Source organism: Trachemys scripta, chromosome 11, assembly GCF_013100865.1.
Source record: "Trachemys scripta elegans isolate TJP31775 chromosome 11, CAS_Tse_1.0, whole genome shotgun sequence".
Classification (NCBI taxonomy): domain Eukaryota; kingdom Metazoa; phylum Chordata; order Testudines; family Emydidae; genus Trachemys; species Trachemys scripta.
In genome coordinates this window covers 73,856,576-73,875,105 of record NC_048308.1, presented here as the reverse complement: position 1 = coordinate 73,875,105, position 18,530 = coordinate 73,856,576, and the positions used below count along the sequence as shown (strand labels likewise).

The window sequence follows — 18,530 nt, the reverse complement described above, 5'->3', positions numbered from 1 at the left end:
AAGTACTTCTTGGTAGACTTGAAATCGAGCGAGCCATTGATGTGTTTACTATTTTACTGTCATGACTGAGCTTCATTTTTTTACTTTTATGAATGATCATGACCCATGAAAACAAACAGCAAAATGGTTTTTATTTTACCGTCAATCCAGAAATTACCAAGCTGCGTCTACAGAGTGCTCAAGATGCAGCCCGCCAGGTTGAAGCCGAGGTTGCTGAACGAGTGTGTGTGCTGGAGAATGAGCACAAAGCTAAACTCTCCCTCCTTCAGTGTGAGAAACAGCACATTGCAGAACTGCAAGGAGAAATACAACACTTAGAGAGAGAGATTACTAAACTCCAAGACATTGGTGTCCAGCATGAAGCCCAGCTGAAAGAGGAGATGGAAAAGGTAGTATGTATTAGTTTGTTTTTTGTATTTAATATGACATAACTATGTCAAATACAGCATCTGTCAGGCATAAAGCAAAATTAATGGGAATAGTGTCTGGAACAATACTTACCATTTGAACTTTCTTGTCTGTAGTGGGGTCTTAGTATTAATGGGAGTTGCATAGCTAAAACCTTGTAATGTTCTGATGAGTTGGGTCTGCAAATGGGTGATGCATATGTAAAGGTTGAAGTTGAGCAGTTTCATAGGAACTTAATCACCCCATTCTTCAACCTTTGCCCATGCATCACACATTTGAAATTACATTAATACCATTTCAGATTTATTTATTTATTTTTGCGCCCTAACCTGCAGAAAGATTAGGATCTGAAGTGTATGCTATGCTTATTTCCCCTTGTGATGGACATAATGGCAAGTGCAGCGAATGAGAGGAGGAGGATCTTAGACAAAAGTTGAAAGACTTAAATTCAGGCTTTAGGGCATTTTGATGCGAAAATGTTTTTTGGAATTTAGTCAATATTTAAATCTTCCTTTACTACTCTTTTGGTATTCTTAATAGTGCTTTAACTTAATTAAGGCATCAACAAATTGACACCTGAATCTTGTTTTTTGCTTTGAAAGCTGACCCGAGCACAAGATTTGAATATTTAGATGGTTCTTAGATGGTAAAATGGTAATTTTTTGGGTGTGGTGTGGCCCACCTTTTCAATGCAGTGTGTCCTGTGGGCTGCCTTTTTTCTCTCTTGTTCACCAGTCACTGTCGCACAGATTTCCTCCTCCTATTTACAGTTCTGTAACATCCCTGCAATTGCTTATGTAGAAAAGTAAAATGTTTAATGCATTTTAGCTGTCTTTTAATGTAAATTTAGCTGCTGAAAATATATGGTGGTAAACCCAGGACCTTATGACCAGTCGAATCTCTGAAGACCACAGTGGTCCACAGTTGAGGACCTGTAGGAGTTTAAATGGCTAATAAGAGTATTTTATTCTGAACGTTTCCAGTCGATATGGTTTCACCTCTTTATCTATTTTTGTAATGTTCATAGATAAAATGTAAACTTGTTGATGATCACAAGAATGAATTAAAAAGAGCTAGAGAAGAGGTCCAGCAAGTGGAACAAGTGCACAAAGAAAAGGAGGAGGAATGGAAGTGTGAAAGAGAGGCCCTGAGGGTCAAAGTTGAAGAGACGTTGTCACAGTTACGGGCAGAACTTGAAGACAAGGCAGAGTCTGAGAAGCAAACTTTGCAAAAGGAGTTTGAACTTCGTGAAGCTGAAATGAATCGGCTTCAGGATCAGCAGGCTGCCCGAATTGTAGAACTGGAGAAGTCCCTAAAGGAGCAGCAGAACAGTTTGCAGCAGCTAGAGGATAGCTTGGCAAGTATGCAGACTACACAGACAGCTCAGGCGCAGTACGACAGTCAACTGCAAGCTGCCAAGGCACTCATGGAAAAAGATTTGGAAAAAGCCACATTTGGGCTCCAAGAGGAATGTGCAGTTAAACTTATGGAAGCACAGAACAAGTATGTAATTAATTGGTTTTTACTGTGCTTGTGTTAAAACCTCATAAGAAATGGCAATTCATAATTTTGTCACTTGGTGGCACCAAAATATTATTTAAATATAACAACATGTATTATTTTAGCAAGGAGCAGTAGTGTTATCCATGAAGTCTCACTGCTAGATTTTTACTTCATATAAATACACACTAAGACCAGCAGTTATTAAAAAATAATCACTATGGTATTGCATATAGAAACAAATGGGAACTTCAGTTTTGTACTTCTAATCTGCTAGTAAGGGAAAATTCCAGCCCTGCCTCTGTTCAGTTCACACTAAACTGAAACTCCGAATGTGTTTACAAAGCAGGCACCGCAGACTTCCCCACACTGCCCTCTTAATATACCTTCATTGTGAGTAAAGGGAATAATCTCTGTGCGTGCACATTAATTGCTTATCTTTGTGGATGCTGCCACCTATATTAATGATTTTTGTAATATGGGCACTTGTCTATTAAGCAATAACCTGAGGTGACATCTCACTTTACATAGGCCATTGCACTGCTCTAAGATAATTCCTTTGTGTTGCTATGGATAAAATGGGTAAAAATGTGGTGATCAAATTTAACAATTTTTGCCTAGTTTTTATTCCTTGCATCTTATCAATGCTTGTTTGACAACATTCCTAATTTTCTTGGAAATTAGATTTATGGAGGAACACAAAGTTATGACTCAAAAATTCACAACAGAGCAAGAGCTTCTCCTCCAAGAGTTGAAAGGGAAGCATGTGGAGGAGCTAGAACTCCAAAGTCAACAGCTACAGGAGAAGCATAAGCAACAGATTCTGTCCCTCACAGCTGAGCTGCAGACCAAGCACCAAGCTGAAATTGAGACACTTACATCTACGTTACAAAGCAAACAACAGGCTCAGCTTGAGGCTCATACAGCTGAGCTGCAGGCAAAGCACCAGGCACAAATTGATGATTTGGAAGCTAAACACTTGTCAAATCTGGATTCTTTGGAGTCGTCGTACCTGTCGGAAATTCAGATTATACGAGATGAGCACAAACAAGCTGTTGAGGATCTACAGATGCATTTCGCAGAGCAGCTGCATGAGAAGGAGAAGGCAAATCAAGCAATTTTGACTCAGGAAATGGAAAGGCTGAAATTAAAACATTCCGAAGAGCTGCAACTTTCACAAGACAATCTGAAAATTGAGTTAGCTACTATTCATATTGAAAAACTGAAAGCCATGGCTGCTGAACTGGAAGAAGCTCATAAGGTGAGTCGGGGGAAAACATGACTGTAAGATGATCCTCTTTGGTTTTGAGTTTAGATTGATTTCAAATGAAAGACTGTTGGTTTTGAAACTGATTTTCCATAGTTGTTTCGTTCTGTTTGCGAAATGCTCTATTGATTGAGCAGCTACTGCTTAACTCCTTTGTAATAGTTTTCTTAATTGTTAAGAACAAAGGCAAAAGGAGAGAAATTATAAGCATATACGTATTTAAATATGATCATTATGAAAGCGTAGATTCTGAGTTGAATGGAAATACAAAGTTTTTCTTCTTTGTTACTTTCACTACATGCAGAAATGTTTGAAATCTGCAGGGCTTGGAAATGAGAGAACAGTTCATACATTTTCCTCAACAGTTTTATTACTTCCCATAGCATATCATTTTGGAGAAGTGCAATCACTTACTTTGTATAAAGTATTTTTAAAATGATTTTGAAATAAGAATTTCTAAGCAAGTTTTGCATGAACCCTTCTAGAATGGACAGCTTCCTACAGTTTCTTGCTTTTCCTCATGAAACAAAATTTTTATATTTTGAAAATGGCTTCAACCACAGTGCAATAAGGAAGAGCTGGTAATTCTTAAGATTGTTACTGACATTCTGGGGGGGAGGGATAGCTCAGTGGTTTGAGCATTGGCCTACTAAACCCAGGGTTGTGAGTTCAATCCTTGAGGGGGCCATTTAGGGATCTGGGGCAAAAATCTCTCTGGGGATTGGTCCTGCTTTGCGCAGGGGGTTGGCCTAGATGACCTCTTGAGGTCCCTTTCAACCCTGATATTCTATTCTTCCTTAGTGGCACATCATACAAAAATATTCTAAACTGCAAGCCCAGAACATCATTTATTCCTTTGGACCCTGATGACTAAACTGGCTGAGGGGAAGCATAAAAGGTGGCAGTCATAGGACAATAACTCTTTTGCTTCAGTCCTAGTGTGTGACAATACTGCATGTTTATCTAGCTAAGTTCTACCTTTTAATGTGTGTGTGTATATATAGTACAACTTACTTGGCACTCCAAAAACCTTCCATTTTGTAGCTAACCTCATCCTCCTCATTAATTAGTGCTTAGCAACTTGTTAAATGTAAAAATAGGCTTAATAGATTCTGAGGTTTCAGCAATATCATAGTAAACCTAGGATCCTGCTAAATCACATTTTGCATAATTTTAGAAACTTGAACAGAACTTAGGAAGTCTTGAAATATGTTACGCTTCCACTACATTGAAATAACATCTTCTAAGGGTGTTTGAGAGTGCTTTAGCTTCTTAGTATGTATCACGAATCCCAGAAGTAGGGTAGTGGCTTGTTGCTAGGATATAAAGTCCCAGCAGATGCTATTGAATATTTTCCTTCTGTTGAGTAAGGACACAAAGGGCATCATTTTGTATTGGTTTATTTAGAGCCTAAATTTGTAAGCCTACTTGATTATACTGAAGATGAGCACAAAAGTTGCCACTCCTTGTCCCTGATTCAAGAAGGCATCCCTTTTCAGGTCAACACTTAAATTGGTGCTAAAGTTCCACTGAAGTCTCATGCTTCATGCTCCTGATTGTAATAAATTTGATGTTGGGGGGTTGTGGTGATGAGTGTTGTATGTAGGAAGGAACAAGAAGACCAACAGAGATGTAATTTCTTATTACTAGTAAGTTTTACAAAATAAATTCAAAGGTAAGTGAAGTGCATGCTCAGTCAGGGTCCAGGAGACGCTGGTGGTAAATATTGACTTATGTGGTTTGGAAATTCACTGGGCAGGGGGTAACTTTAATACTGCAGCATACAATTCATGAACTGGATATAATGGGGATGTTTGCTGTTTTAAAATGAATAATATTATAGGAAGATTTGAACACCGCTCTTCAAAATCAAAGATGTATGTTGGAAGAAGAAAATCATAAGGCTCTGGATGTATTGCGTGAAGAAGTGTTGCATATGGAGGAACATCATAAAAAAGCACTAAAAGATCTCCAAGATCTCCATGTGGCAGAAGTTCAGAGACAGAAGGAAGCATACTCCTGGCAGCTGCAGGAAGAGCTCGAGAAGCTAAAAGCACAGCATGAACATGAGGAGAAGGTAAGGACTGCTCAAATAGCTTATCTTCTAAAATAGAACATATTCAATTTCATTATCTTGAAAATAAAAATCCCCAGTTATGGAGCTGGATACTATTTGATTTGATGCACTGGTGTAAGTAAAGAAACAAATCAACCGTGAAACATTTAAACCTACCTCTAGCCTAAAGTACATTAAAATTATAACTCACTTCAGTATATCCACAAACAAAATCAACAACAAAAGACACACACGTATACTGGCATGATAAGCTAAGCTAAATAAATATATCAGACCTTCATTTTCCTTACAGGTTTTTTTAACTGAAAGATTTTAAACATCCATTGTTGTTTAATATGTGCAACCAATACTGACTTATTTTAATGTTGCATTATCTGTTTAAGGGAAGGGAAATATTGTCTTGAAGTTCAATGTGAGAATAAGTGGACTATTTTGAGCAGCACTGACTTTTTCAGTGATGCTTAGGCTTCTGAGTAGCTGTCACTTTCGAAAATGAGATTAAAGTTCTTACCTTTTTTCCTTAAAGCTTTGCCCACTTCTTTTGTTGCTAGTGTATGTACAGAAGGAAGCAAACATCAGCAAGCTTCTTGAATGAAGTCCAAGAAACGTTTTTAATTACGCTTCTTGGCTAGTGTTAGTGGTTTTTTGTTTCCAGTTACTGCTGAAGTACAATAGAAACTAGTATCAGGGGTAGCCGTGTTAGTCTGTATCTACAAAAACAACAAAGAGTCTGGTGGCACCTTAAAGACTAACAGATTTATTTGGGCATAAGCTTTCGTGAGTAAACTAGCTTTTTCTTACTTCAGCCATGTACCACAGATGTTGTAGTGAGGCCTCAGATGACTAAGATTTCATTATTGCAGTATATACTGCAAAAATAATGAAATACATTTACAAGTGTGCTCTGAAGAGTCACAAATCATTAAAATTGAACTTCACCTAAATACATCTGACAAAATAAATGAACAAAATACTTTAAAAGAAAAGTTTTAAACTTTATTCTTTCAGCACTGATCCCTATGTGTATTCCACTGTAGGTACTCATGTGCTTTATGTGCCTGAGACTGGAAGTTTCTTGCTGGCAATGTCTGGTGGTCCACATCTATGCGCTTGCTCTCCTCATGTTCTCCACTGAGAGTATAAGGGGCGGTGTGGACTGGCAGAATTTCCAGTTCTTTCGTACTGCTGGATGTTCTGAGACAGTGCCCTCCAGTGTCCAGACCTCTGCTTCTCTGTCTTCAACCTGTAAATATTGTACATATTTTTTTATAGTTATCTTCTGTTAGTTTGCTTAGTATAACTAGTTAGAAATCCCTTCCCCAATTCTGGGAGCGCTCCCCAGTATGGGGTTAGATTATGCCCAGCTTATCAGGCTTTAAAAAACTGTATCTCTTGCACAAACTCCTTTCTGGTTAGCAACGATCATCAGCAGTACCTTTACTGCCTTGGAGAAACTGCACTTTGCAACATGCTTATCTGCCATTCTTTTCCTAGCCAAACCTGGCAAGTGCAGGAATTCAGGCTGAGGAAAAACTTTATGGAGCACGCATTGAAGCCCCAGTCAGACCCGGGCTTGGGGGGATCCCCTTGTGTATCTGGTAGAGGTAGCCAGAAGTGTGCCTCCTAGCACCATGATGTCTGACTCAGAAGCAGGGAAGAGCAGTGCCAAAGATCTTTCTCCCCGGGCTCCCCAGAAGAGCAGGAAGCACTTCCATAAGCATAGGAGCAGATCCCCCTCTAAATTCACCTCAAAGAGGGGATCCCTCCCTGACTTTGAAGTCAGGCAAGTCTTTGCACCCTGGTCCCATGGATTTAGGTCCATCTTAGTCTCGTGGTTCTGACCAGAAGGCGTGTAAGAGCAGGAGTACTTCAGTACTGACCTTGACATCTGTGATATCTACTCCAATACTGGCCAGGATTAGGCAGCGGAACCCGAAGGACAAAGAACTGTCGGTACCAACCAAGAATAGTCAGCGAGACTTCAGCATATTGTCTGAACTGCCAAGATCTCATAAAGAACCATCGATCACATCGGCTCCAGTGGTGCCCTAAAGGGATACACACTTCTATCACTCTGGAGGATATTTTTCGTCCTTTCGGATCCGTAATCTCCCATAATGATGGAACCAGCTCCCAGCAGAAAGATTTTGACCCCAACAGTTGACAGGGACTACTAGAAGGGAAGTTTGTCCCTTATCTTGTCCACCTGTTGTCGCATCCCCACTCAGTAAGAACCACCGACACTGCCTATGGAAATGCACCCGATATATCTGATTCCCCTGAAGTGAAAATGTCTAAAGGGCCAACATCACCTCAACTGAGAGAGGTCAGCCCAGAGAGGGGATTGAGAATCTGCTGGGCCACATCCCAGCCTCATAAATTGGAACATTCTCCTCAGGACCAGTGGCACCCAGTGTCTTGGGGGGCCTCCACAGCCTACTTTCGACCCCTTGAGCTGCCCTTACTTGGGGTCCATGGGACTTGTACATATGGGTATCATGACTGCATGTCGTCCTACTGGGAGTCTCATCACCCTTCTCCAAGAGATCAGCCAGAGGTTCCCCCAGAGCCCATGGAAAAGGGGGAAAAGGAACTGGAACTGTTGGTACTACTGGTACTGACAGGGTATCATCCTCATCTCTTGAGGAGTCAGTTGATCCAGCATCACTGTCTCTACTGGATGATCGCAATTTCAAGAGCTGTTGTGGAGAGTATCAGAGAAGCTCCAGGATCTCAAGAAGAGGTTCAGGGGATACATCACAAGCTCCTGAACATCATGCAGCTGATGGGATTTAGTCTGGTAGTGTTCCGGGGTGGCTTCATTTGCTGAGAACAGCCAAGAGCCATATGGTACAGCCTGCCAACATGTACTCTCAAGAGGGCAGAGAAACACTATGTTGTCCAGTTAAGGGAACAGAGTTCTTATTTACTGACATTGCCCCACACTCATTGGTTGGTCAGGCAGCCACTGAAAGCACCAGGCAACAGCTCCCAAGGGATGCTCCAGCTGATGAAGAGGCCAAGTGCTTGGACCATCTGGGGAGGGGAGATTGGTATTCACAACCACTAACCTCGAATTGTGAACATTCAACTGCCAAGTGCTGCTGTCCTGATATGATTTTAATAACTATTTGAAGTGCTTGGAGTTCAAAGATAAACTCCCACAAGAAGATAGGGCTCAATTTCAAGCCCTTTTTGATGAGGGAAAGTTGGTGTCCAGAACCTCTGTACAAATCACCATGAATCTTGGCTACACTCTTCGGGTTCCCTGGGGTGGTCCAAAATATGGGATAGGACTTGCCCTTTCATTAAACTAACCTTTTCAATTAAAAGACAGACCAGTCTTTGCATTTGCTAAAAGACTCCAGGACAAACCTGCTTTCAGGGCGCACATACAGCGGCCCTGTTAAGAAAATATTACAAGCAGTTGTACAAACCCAGGCTGTCGTCACAACCCTTCAATTATCAACGATCTTCTGAGCTGCCTTGTAAACAACAGAGGGCATGAAAATTTAGATTGATTGCTCCTACCATTTCCTCTGCATCCACCCAACCTTATCCCCCAGCCAAAAGAGCTCTTTGATGGAATCTTGAGTCCTGAGAACCTTCAATGATGCCATCTTTACTGGATTCTGGTGTCTGCTTTGGTGGCCACCTAGCACAGTTTGCCCACAACTGGAGTGTGATAACTGCAGGCAAGTGGGTGTTGAATATCATCCATTCCAGCTATACCACTGAGTTCACCTCACCATCCCTCCAAAAACCATTTGTGCATCCCACTTCAGGGACCACTCTCTCAAAGAGATCCTCCTTCAGGAGATAGAATCTCTTCTTAAGAGAGCAGGAAAAGAATGAGTACCACTTCAGTATCAGGGGAAAAGGGTTTTATTCAGTATTTCCTGATTCCCAAGAAAAAGGGAGGATGGAGACCCATTTTTGACATCCAATGCAGTATTTTTATTTGTAAATTGAAATTCTGAATGGTTACACTGGCATCAGGAATTCTGTCCCTGAATAGAGTCAGTTGGTTCACAGCTCTCAACATGAAAGAGGCATACTTTCATGTAGAAATCCACTCGTGTCACCAAAGGCACATCAGGTTCTTCTTCGAGCGCTCCATATCCTAACATACCTGGGAACTGGTGTAAACACAGAGAAGATTCCTGAATCTGATAGAATCATAGAATATCAGGGTTGGAAGGGACCTCAGGAGGTATCTAGTCCAACTCCTGCTCAAAGCAGGACCATTCCCCAAGTATTTTTTTTTTTTTTGCCCCAGATCCCTAAATGGTCCCCTCAAAGATTGAACTCATAACCCTTGGTTTAGCAGGCCAATGCTCAAACTACTGAGCTATCCCTCCCCCAAAATACAAAATACAGACTTCATATGGGAGACCTGGAGTCAATGAGGGTGGGAGCTTATCGGTCCTGGACAGGTTCCACTTCATGAGGATGTTAATCTACCAAGTGGTGCCCAGTACTTGAACATCAGTTTGGGTATGCTTCATGCTATTGTGGCATCTGGTGTCATGTACTTACATGACCATTGGCAAGTCTGCACTGACTCTGAATAGTGTATGTGCTAAGCAATCACGCCATGACGATTCCTTCTAAGGTTGAAGGCCTTGCTGAAGTGGGAGAATATCCCAGGGGTGTGTGTGTGTGTGTGTGTTTCCTCCTTCCCACACCAGAGAAAATTATAATTATGGATGGCTCCCTATTAGGCTGGGGAGCCCACATGGATGACCGCACAGTACAAGGCACTTGGACACCTCAGGAGACCAGAATGCATATAAATATCCTGTGTCTAAGAGCAGTTTGGGAAGCCTGTAAGGCATTCTTACGGCTCATATGATCTTGATATATTCTGGTAATGTCAGAAAACATAATGACTGTATACTATGTCATCAAGCAGGGAGGGATGAAATCCATCCCACTGTGCATATACATGGTGAACTTTTGGGGCACCACTTTACTCCGTCAGCGGTGTACCTTCTGGGTGCTCACAATTCATTGGTGGAAAGCCTCAGTAGGGATTATGCCACCAGCCATGAGTGGGGAACTACATGATTCTGTAGTGAGCAGCATCATTTCTCAGTAGGGAGCCCCTACTTTGGGACCTTTTCTCATCCCAGATTAAGAGGAATTGCAGCATGTTCTGTTCCAGAGGAACTCAGGGTCATGGTTGCAAGAGTGATGCTCTCCTACTTTCCTGGATGGGTCATCTGAGGTACGTCTTGCCTCCCATCCCACTTGATCTTCCGCAGAACTTCAAATTCCAACAGGACACAGTGCTAATCATCCTCATTGACTCCCAGGTGGCAGATGTCAACCTGTCCACCCATCAGCATCCAGTCTGTCCTAGATCTCTTGACCCATGACTGCAGCAAGGTCAAACATCCCAGCCTGGTCTCTTGTCATCTCCTGGCTTGATGTTTGGATGGGTTTCACACCTAGAACTATCGTGTTTGAAAGTCGTTCGAGCCATTCTTAAAAATGCCAGAAAGGATTCCACCAGACAATAATACATAGTCAAGTGGAAATATTTCTGTATGTGAGCCCAGCAACACCATATGTCCCATGAGACAGCAGACATCCTGCTATTCTGGATTTATCTTCTTGCTCTGAAGACTGTGCAGCTTTCCTTTAGCTGGCTAAGTTCACCTAGCGGCAATCAGCACATGGCCACCTACTAATTGATGACTACTTCATCTTCACTCGGTGATAGTCTGGTTTCTGAAGGGTTTGATTAGAACAGGGTCGGCAACCTTTCAGAAGTGGTGTGCCGAGTCTTTATTTAAGTTTCGCGTGCCAGTAACGTTTTTAGAAGGTCTCTTTCTATAAGTCTTTAATATATAACTAAACTATTGTTGTATGTAAAGTAAATAAGGTTTTTAAAATGTTTAAGAAGCTTCATTTAAAATTAAATTAAAATGCAGAGCTTCCCGGACCAGTGGCCAGGACCAGGGCAGTGTGAGTGCCACTGAAAATCAGCTCGCGTGCCGCCTTCGGCAAACGTGCCATAGGTTGCCTACCCCGGATTAGAACCTTTCCACCAATAATGAGACCAGTTCCACAATGGGATCTCATTTAGTACTCTTGGTATCATCTAGGTCGCTGTTTAAACCGTTAGCTACGTGTTCAATGTCCTAGTTGTTGATGAAGGTTGCCTTCCTTGTTGCCATCACTTTGGCCAGAAAGGTAAGTGATCTTAGAGCCCTTATTATTCCTAAGGGAATTCTGCACCAAAAAATAAAAAATTCTGCACATAGTATTTTAAAATTCTGAAAAATTCTGAATATTTTATTTGTCAAAATAACACAATATAATCACTCTGGTTTCAATTATTTCTCTAATTTATTTAAACTGCTATACAATGGATGAAGAATCGGAGTGGGGAGCATTGGAGGAAATCCCCAAATGCCCTTTCCTAATAGTAATTAGCTAGGTTTGACCCTTTCTTTCTAGTTATTAGTCAACAAATATATGCAGCCATAAGCTCAGAGTTACATCATAGGCAACTGAAGAGCAAGTAAGGGCTGGAGAATCAAACTCAAAATTTATATTGGCTACCGAACATCTCCAGAAAGGTTCAGTAGCAAACAGTTCATGGAGCACACTTTGATAGGAAATTTTTCAGTCCAAAAATTTAGACCAGTTCTAATCACTAAAGCGCCATAAGCATTTATAAGGCCATACTGTCCTTTACACCACTCTGGCAATGCAAAGGAGAATTAAAACTTTCACACCTGTTTTATACTCCTAGGGGAATTCACAAAGACAATGGGAACAATTCACTAAGCAAGCAGGCTGCTACATTCTGCTCTGAGGGGACAGAGCCTGCCCCACGCCTACCTCCTCATAAACACTCAGAAGCCCTTCCATGCCAAGTGTGCCGCAAAAGTGAGCGAGAGGAATAGTGTGCTTCTCTTGCACACTCATGCACGACTGCCCACCCTTCTCCAGGCGGTGATTTATGTCTCTACCGGTTTCTTTGGGCGCCCAAACCAACCTGCTTGCACTGCCAGGGAGAGGCGCGTGACCGCTCTTGCGCCTTCCCTTTACTTCCCTGTCAGAAGTCATTTTTCTGCAGGGAAGCAAAAGAAATCTGTGGGGGACATAAATTCTGTGCATGCGCAGTGATGCAGGAGTAAAGCCTTATGACCAATTTACCATATACGGTACAGGACAAAGTCTCACTACGGCTGCACCTGAAATTCACCCCTAAAGTAGTTTTGGATTTCCACATAAACACATACCTGTTTTCTTTTCCCTAAGCCTCTTGCCACCAGTGAAGATAAGAGACTTCATTCCCTTGATGTGAAGCATAATTAGCTTTTTACCTGCAAAGAATGAAATCTATCACAAAGCTGCCTTCATTGTTCATTGCCATTGTGGAATGAATGAGAGGACAAGCTATAGCTTCTCAGACTCGCTAAGCAGATTTTGGGCTGTCTTCTACTTCCTCTCCCACACTGTGTGAGGGCTCATTCCGCTAGAGCACAAGCAGCTTCGTTAGCATTGCGCAGAAGGTGCCCCTGCTTGGTATTTGCAAAGCAGCAATATGGAATTCAGTTTGTACCTTCACGAAACATTATGCCTTAGTTCAAGCCTCCACAGCTGATGCATTCTTTGGTGTGGAGGTCCTACAAACATCTTTACTGCTTGCAGCCTTGCACCTGCCTCCAGTTTTCAGTCACCCACAGTGGAATACACATAGGGATCAGCACTTGAGGAAGAAAGGTAAGTTATTTACCTTTATAGTAACGAGTTTGTCAAGATGTGATCCCTATCTATATTCCACTATGTGCCCTCCTTCACCTCTGCTTCAGATCCTATCCATTGATTCAGGTTAGAGAAGGAACAGGAGAGGTGATTGGCCAGTACCGCCCTTTATGCCCTCGGCATGGAGTATGAGGAGAGCAAGGATGCAGGCACTGACCAGTGGGCGCTGCTAGGAAGAATCTTCTGGTCTCAGGCTCATGCAGTGCATGTGCATTCACAGGCAGAGTGCCCATAGGGATCACGCATCTCAAAGAACTCAGTTACTATAAGATTAGTAACTTCCCTTTTTTATGATACATTGTTTTGCTTTTTCACTCATTGCACTGCAAAATTCAGTAATGAGCAATGGGATTGCTAATCATAAATGCAATTTTTGAGAGTTTGAATGGCAATGTCCCCCTTGCAAAAGTTGTTTACCTTTGGGGAAAACCTTAATTTCCTTTGGATTTATGGGGAGGACCTCTAGGTTGACCTGAAAATATGTACTGCCTGTCCCTTTGGGTTTTCTGTAGAAGTAGTATACGCCTGGGAAGCTAGTTTTGTTGGTCAAGTGAAAATTCTCATGCTTTAAGTGCCTTGATCCTGGAAACCGGATTTCCTGTCAGTCTAATGGCCACAGTGATTCAGTTTACAAAGAAGAATGCAGCTGGAATTTTCCTAGAAGCCCAATATCACTAGTCATTGGGTAATTGTTATATTGTCTTAATGAGGCACAGCTGCCATTTGTTTGACTACTCTTTCTCTGGTGTATTTCCATCAGCCTGATGGGCATCAGAAGACGCAAGCAGGTGGTGTGCTCTGCCAATCTGAGTTGATCATTAGATTAACTAGGCCATTTGTTTCGTAGTACTTTGGTGTCAAGCTCCTCTCTCAGAATCCTCCACCTCCACTTCCACCTGCCTGTATCTTTGCGAACTTGCACAGAGATAAGATCTGGTTTCCTTCAGTAAAGATGGAGGTGGAGTATGGCAGTTCACACCAGCTGAGAATCTGGCCCTTAGTGTTGAAGGGAAAATCACTGGGATTTGGGGGTGGAGTTAATGATTTTTCTCAATAATAAAATTGATTAAAAAATCTTACAGATGTATGCCTCTGCCTCTGCCTCTGAAGTGGAAAGTGTGCGAACAGCTCTCCTAGCTCAGTTTGAGGAGGTGAAATTGAAGCAGCAGCTTCAGTTCCAGGATGAGATTGAACTGCTCAAATGTCAGTCAGAGGTATTATTGGAACAGCAGATTACACAGCTAAAGGTGAGGTCTAAGCTAAAATGTTTAACAAATTCCAAATGTTCCAAAATGTATGCAATTTTCTGAGGTTGAACAATTATTATAAAACCTTTTCCCCGGATTGTCTTTATAAAGTCCTAGAGACACAGAAGTTGGAAATGGAAAAGATAAATTAGCAATTCCTAAAATGGTTTTTGGGCCAGATTACTTGCTAGTCACATGAGTCTAACTCTCTTCTGATTGTTTGTCAATTAAATCACATTAAAAGGGACTAAAAATACATTATGTTCCTAACATCACTTTTTTATGTAAGCAGTTACTGTATTTGCCACAGAGATGCTATGCAATCATGAATGGGAATTGATGTGGTCCATGAGGGAGCCTCTATTTTAAGATGTCTTCTCCTTTTACTTTTCTCCTTTTTGCTTTTGGATAAAAGCGTTTAAATTTTTTTGTAATACGTTGTACATGTACTTTGTAATGAGGTGTATTCTAAATTGGAGAACAACCCAAACAATGCTGAAAAAAATACTACAGTAACTCCTCACATAAAGTCATCCAGGTTAACGTTGTTACGTTGCTGATCAGTTAGAGAACATGCTCATTTTAAGTTGCCCAATGCTCCCTAATAACGTTGTTTGGCAGTTGTCCGCTTCATCCACTGCTTGCAGAAAGGGCCACCCATTGGAGCTAACTGGTGGGGGCTTGGAGCCAGGGTGGACCGGCAGCCCCCCATCAGCTCCCCTGTGTTCCCTATGGGGTAGTCGTCCAGCAGGCTATCAATTGCTGGGCAGTTCAGCTGTCCCTTCTCCCACTGCCATGTGCTGCTCCTGCCCTCTGCCTTGGAGCTGCTCCTGGGAGCCTCCTGCTTGCTGTGCGGGGGGTGGGGGTGGGGAAAGGGGGGAGGAAGAGGGGGACTAATGTCAAAGTGTCTCCCTTACCCCATCTCCACAGAGCAGGTGGGGGGACACATGACAGGGCTCAGAATGGAAGGAACTTGCTGGCAGCAGCTGCTGTCTCAACTTGCTGATCTACTTAAAAAGGAAATATACTTAGAGTGGGGTCAGCGTACTTAAAGGGGCCACACACACACACACACACAGTCTCTCTCTGCCATGCTGTCTCCCCTCCCTCCATTCGTGCTGCCTTGTAGAGTACGAGGCTACATTAACAACAATGTGTTAACCCTTGAGGGCTCAGCCGAGTGCTAGTTCATCATTTATTAGTAAGGCATTCCCTGGGAAATATCCCACTCTCTGACTCCACAACCTCAACCAAGCTACACAATCATCATTGCTGTGTACAGTATTAAATTGTTTGTTTAAAACTGATACTGTGTGTGTATGTATGTATATATAAATTAAAAAAAAAGTCTCTTGTCTGGCAAAAAAAATTTCACTTGAACGTAATTCCCCTCCCCCCCCCCCTTTTACATTAATTCTTATGAGGAAATTGGATTCGCTTAATATCATTTTGCTTAAAGTAGCATTTTTCAGGAATATAACTACAATGTTAAGCGAGGAGTGACTGTATAAAAATAATGTAAACCTGGCATTTTGTCCTTAACGCTTCAGTTTACAGTAAGGTATTAAAAGAAATGGCCTTTGTAAAATATCTATTCAGAGATAAATGCATAATGTGCCATAAACACGATCATGCATTTAAGGACTATATTTTACCTTCAGTTGTGATTTGCGATATGCTTGTGTATGTTAATATGAAAACTTCAGTTTTTTAAAGAGATTTGTAAACATTTTATCCCATTTAGCATTTGGAAGTATGGAAAGAAGCTGATTTCTCAGCAGAACAAGTCTTTGAAATAGATCTGAAAGTACATTCTACTTCTCTGACTACTTCTCCGTCTACTTCATGACAACTAGCTTGATATAGAGCAGTGATACTCAGACTGAGGCTTGCAAGCTGCAGTTGGCTTTTTAATGCATCTCCTGCGGCTCTTTGCAGCGCATGACATGTGTGATTTAATTATTAACCAGTCAGGATACATTTACTGTGTTGTTAACCTACTGTAGTTGATAAAATAATACTTGGTCAGTCATTTTGCTGTGAGAATAATTTATATATATAAAAACAAAATATTTCCCCTGTGGTACTGTTACAGTACTATAGTAAATGAGGTCTGAATATCACTGACAGAGGCATACTTTGTAATACTGGCAGTGTGAGATCTTCATTTTAGAAGTTATAAACCAGTTTTCAGCTTGCTTAAATACAGATTCTTCTTTGTGTAGTTTCTGTATGGATATTCCACTTCAGGTGTGCATGCACCCCATGCTTCTTTGATCAGTCTTTTGATAGCCGCCTGTATTCAGTCTGCACATATGTCCTAGCTATCCTCGTGCTCCATACTAGTGGTATCTAGGGCAGTGTCGAATGTGAGGGAGAGTCCCACGCCTGAGCCATTCTTTTTAGGTGACCCATCTGAAGAACCATCCCAGATTAAAGTGTCATGAGAGGAGTTTTTTTAACAAATTAATAAACTAAACAGTAATAAGTCACAAGGACCAGATGGTATTCACCCGAGAGTTCTGAAGGAACTCAAATATGAAATTGCAGAACTATTAACTGTGGTATGTAACTTATTGCTTGAATCAGCTTCTGTACTAGATGATTGGAGGGTAGCTAATGTGATGCCAATTTTTAAAAAAGCCTCCAGAGGTGATTCTGGCAATTACAGGCCGGTAAGCCTAACTTTAGTATGAGGCAGATTGATTGAAACTATAGTAAAGAACAGAATTAGCAGACGGATGAGCACCATTTTTTCGGTAAGAGTCAGCATGGTTTTTGTAAAGGGAAATCATGCCTCACCAATCTACTAGAGTTCTTTGAGGGGGATCAGTAAATGTGTAGACAAGGGTGATCCAGTGAATATAGCGTACTTGGACTTTTAGAAAGCCTTTGACAATGTTCCTCACCAAAGGCTCTTAAACGAACTAATCAGTCATGGAATAAGAAGTCAGGTCCTCTCATAGATCAGTAACTGGTTAATAGGTAGGAAACAAAGGATAAGAATAAATGGTCAGTTTTCAGAATAGAGAGAGGTAAATAATGGTGTCCCCCAGGGGTCTGTACTGGGACAAATGCGGTTCAACATATTCATAAATGATCTGGAAAAAGGGGTAAACAATGAGGTGGCAAAGTTTGCAGACAATACAAAATTACTTAAGATAGTTAAGTCCAAAGCAGATTGCAAAAAGTGACAAAGGGATCTCTCAAAACTGGGTGACTGGGCAGCAAAGTGGCAGATGAAATAATGCTCACTGGAAAACATAATCCCAGCAGAATAATGGGGGTCTAAATTAGCTGTTACCACTCAAGAAAGAGATCTTGGAGTCACTGTGGATAGTTCTCTGAAAACATCTGCTCAAAGTGCAGCGGCAGTCAAAAAAGCTTAACAATTTTAGGAACCATTAGAATAGGGATAGATAATAAAAGAGTAAACATTATAATGTTGCTGCATAAATTCATGATCCACGCACACCTTGAATACTACATGAAGTCCTGGTCAAGCCATCTTAAGAAAGATATATTAGAAATGGAAAAGGTACAGAAAAGGGCAACAAAAATGATTAGGCGTATGTAACAGCTTCCATATGAAGAGAGATTAAAAAGACTGGGACTATTCAGCTTGGAAAAAAGAGGACTAAGAGGAGATATGATAGAGATCTATAAAATCATGAATGGTGTGGAGAAAGTGAATAAGGAAGTGTTATTTACCCCTTCACATATGCATGAACAAGGGGTCACCCAAAGAAATTAATAGACAGCAGGTTTAAAGGAAACAAAAGGAAATACTTCACACAGTTCACAGTTAAGCTGTGGAACTCATTGTCAGGGGATGTTGTGAAGGCCAGAAGTATAACTGGCTTAAAAAAAGAATTAGATAAGGTAATGGAAGATAGCTCCATCAATGGCTAATAGCCAAGGTGGTCAGGGATGCAACCCCATGCTCAGAGTGTTCCTAGCCTCTGACTGGTAGAAGCTGGGAGTGGACAACGGGTTGGATCACTCGATGATTGTGTGTTCTGTTCATTCCCTCTGAAGCACCTGCCACTGACCACTGTGGGAAGACAGGGTACTGAGCTAGATGGACCATTGGTCTGAACCAGTATGGCTGCCATTAGGTTATTTTCCCTAAGTTTTTTTTTCTCAGATGCCTCAGCCTGAAATGGATCAACTTGTGCTCACTTGTTTAGCTAGGTTTGCCTTTAGGGAATAGTTTTTACTTTTAGTTTTTGTTATTTTCCTTAGT

At 41.5% G+C, this 18,530-nt stretch overlaps 1 protein-coding gene across 3 annotated transcripts in view; it reads left to right on the top strand.

Moving 5' to 3' along the window:
• Positions 1–18,530, top strand: part of PCNT (pericentrin) — a 176,577-nt gene that overhangs the window by 20,650 nt on the left and 137,397 nt on the right. For all 3 annotated transcript variants that reach the window (XM_034786560.1, XM_034786559.1, XM_034786561.1), the window contains exons 12-16: positions 151–389; positions 1,436–1,911; positions 2,593–3,169; positions 5,019–5,252; positions 14,120–14,284. In XM_034786560.1, coding sequence (XP_034642451.1) covers positions 151–389; positions 1,436–1,911; positions 2,593–3,169; positions 5,019–5,252; positions 14,120–14,284 — 1,691 coding nt within the window. The remainder of the gene's footprint in view (positions 1–150; positions 390–1,435; positions 1,912–2,592; positions 3,170–5,018; positions 5,253–14,119; positions 14,285–18,530) is intronic.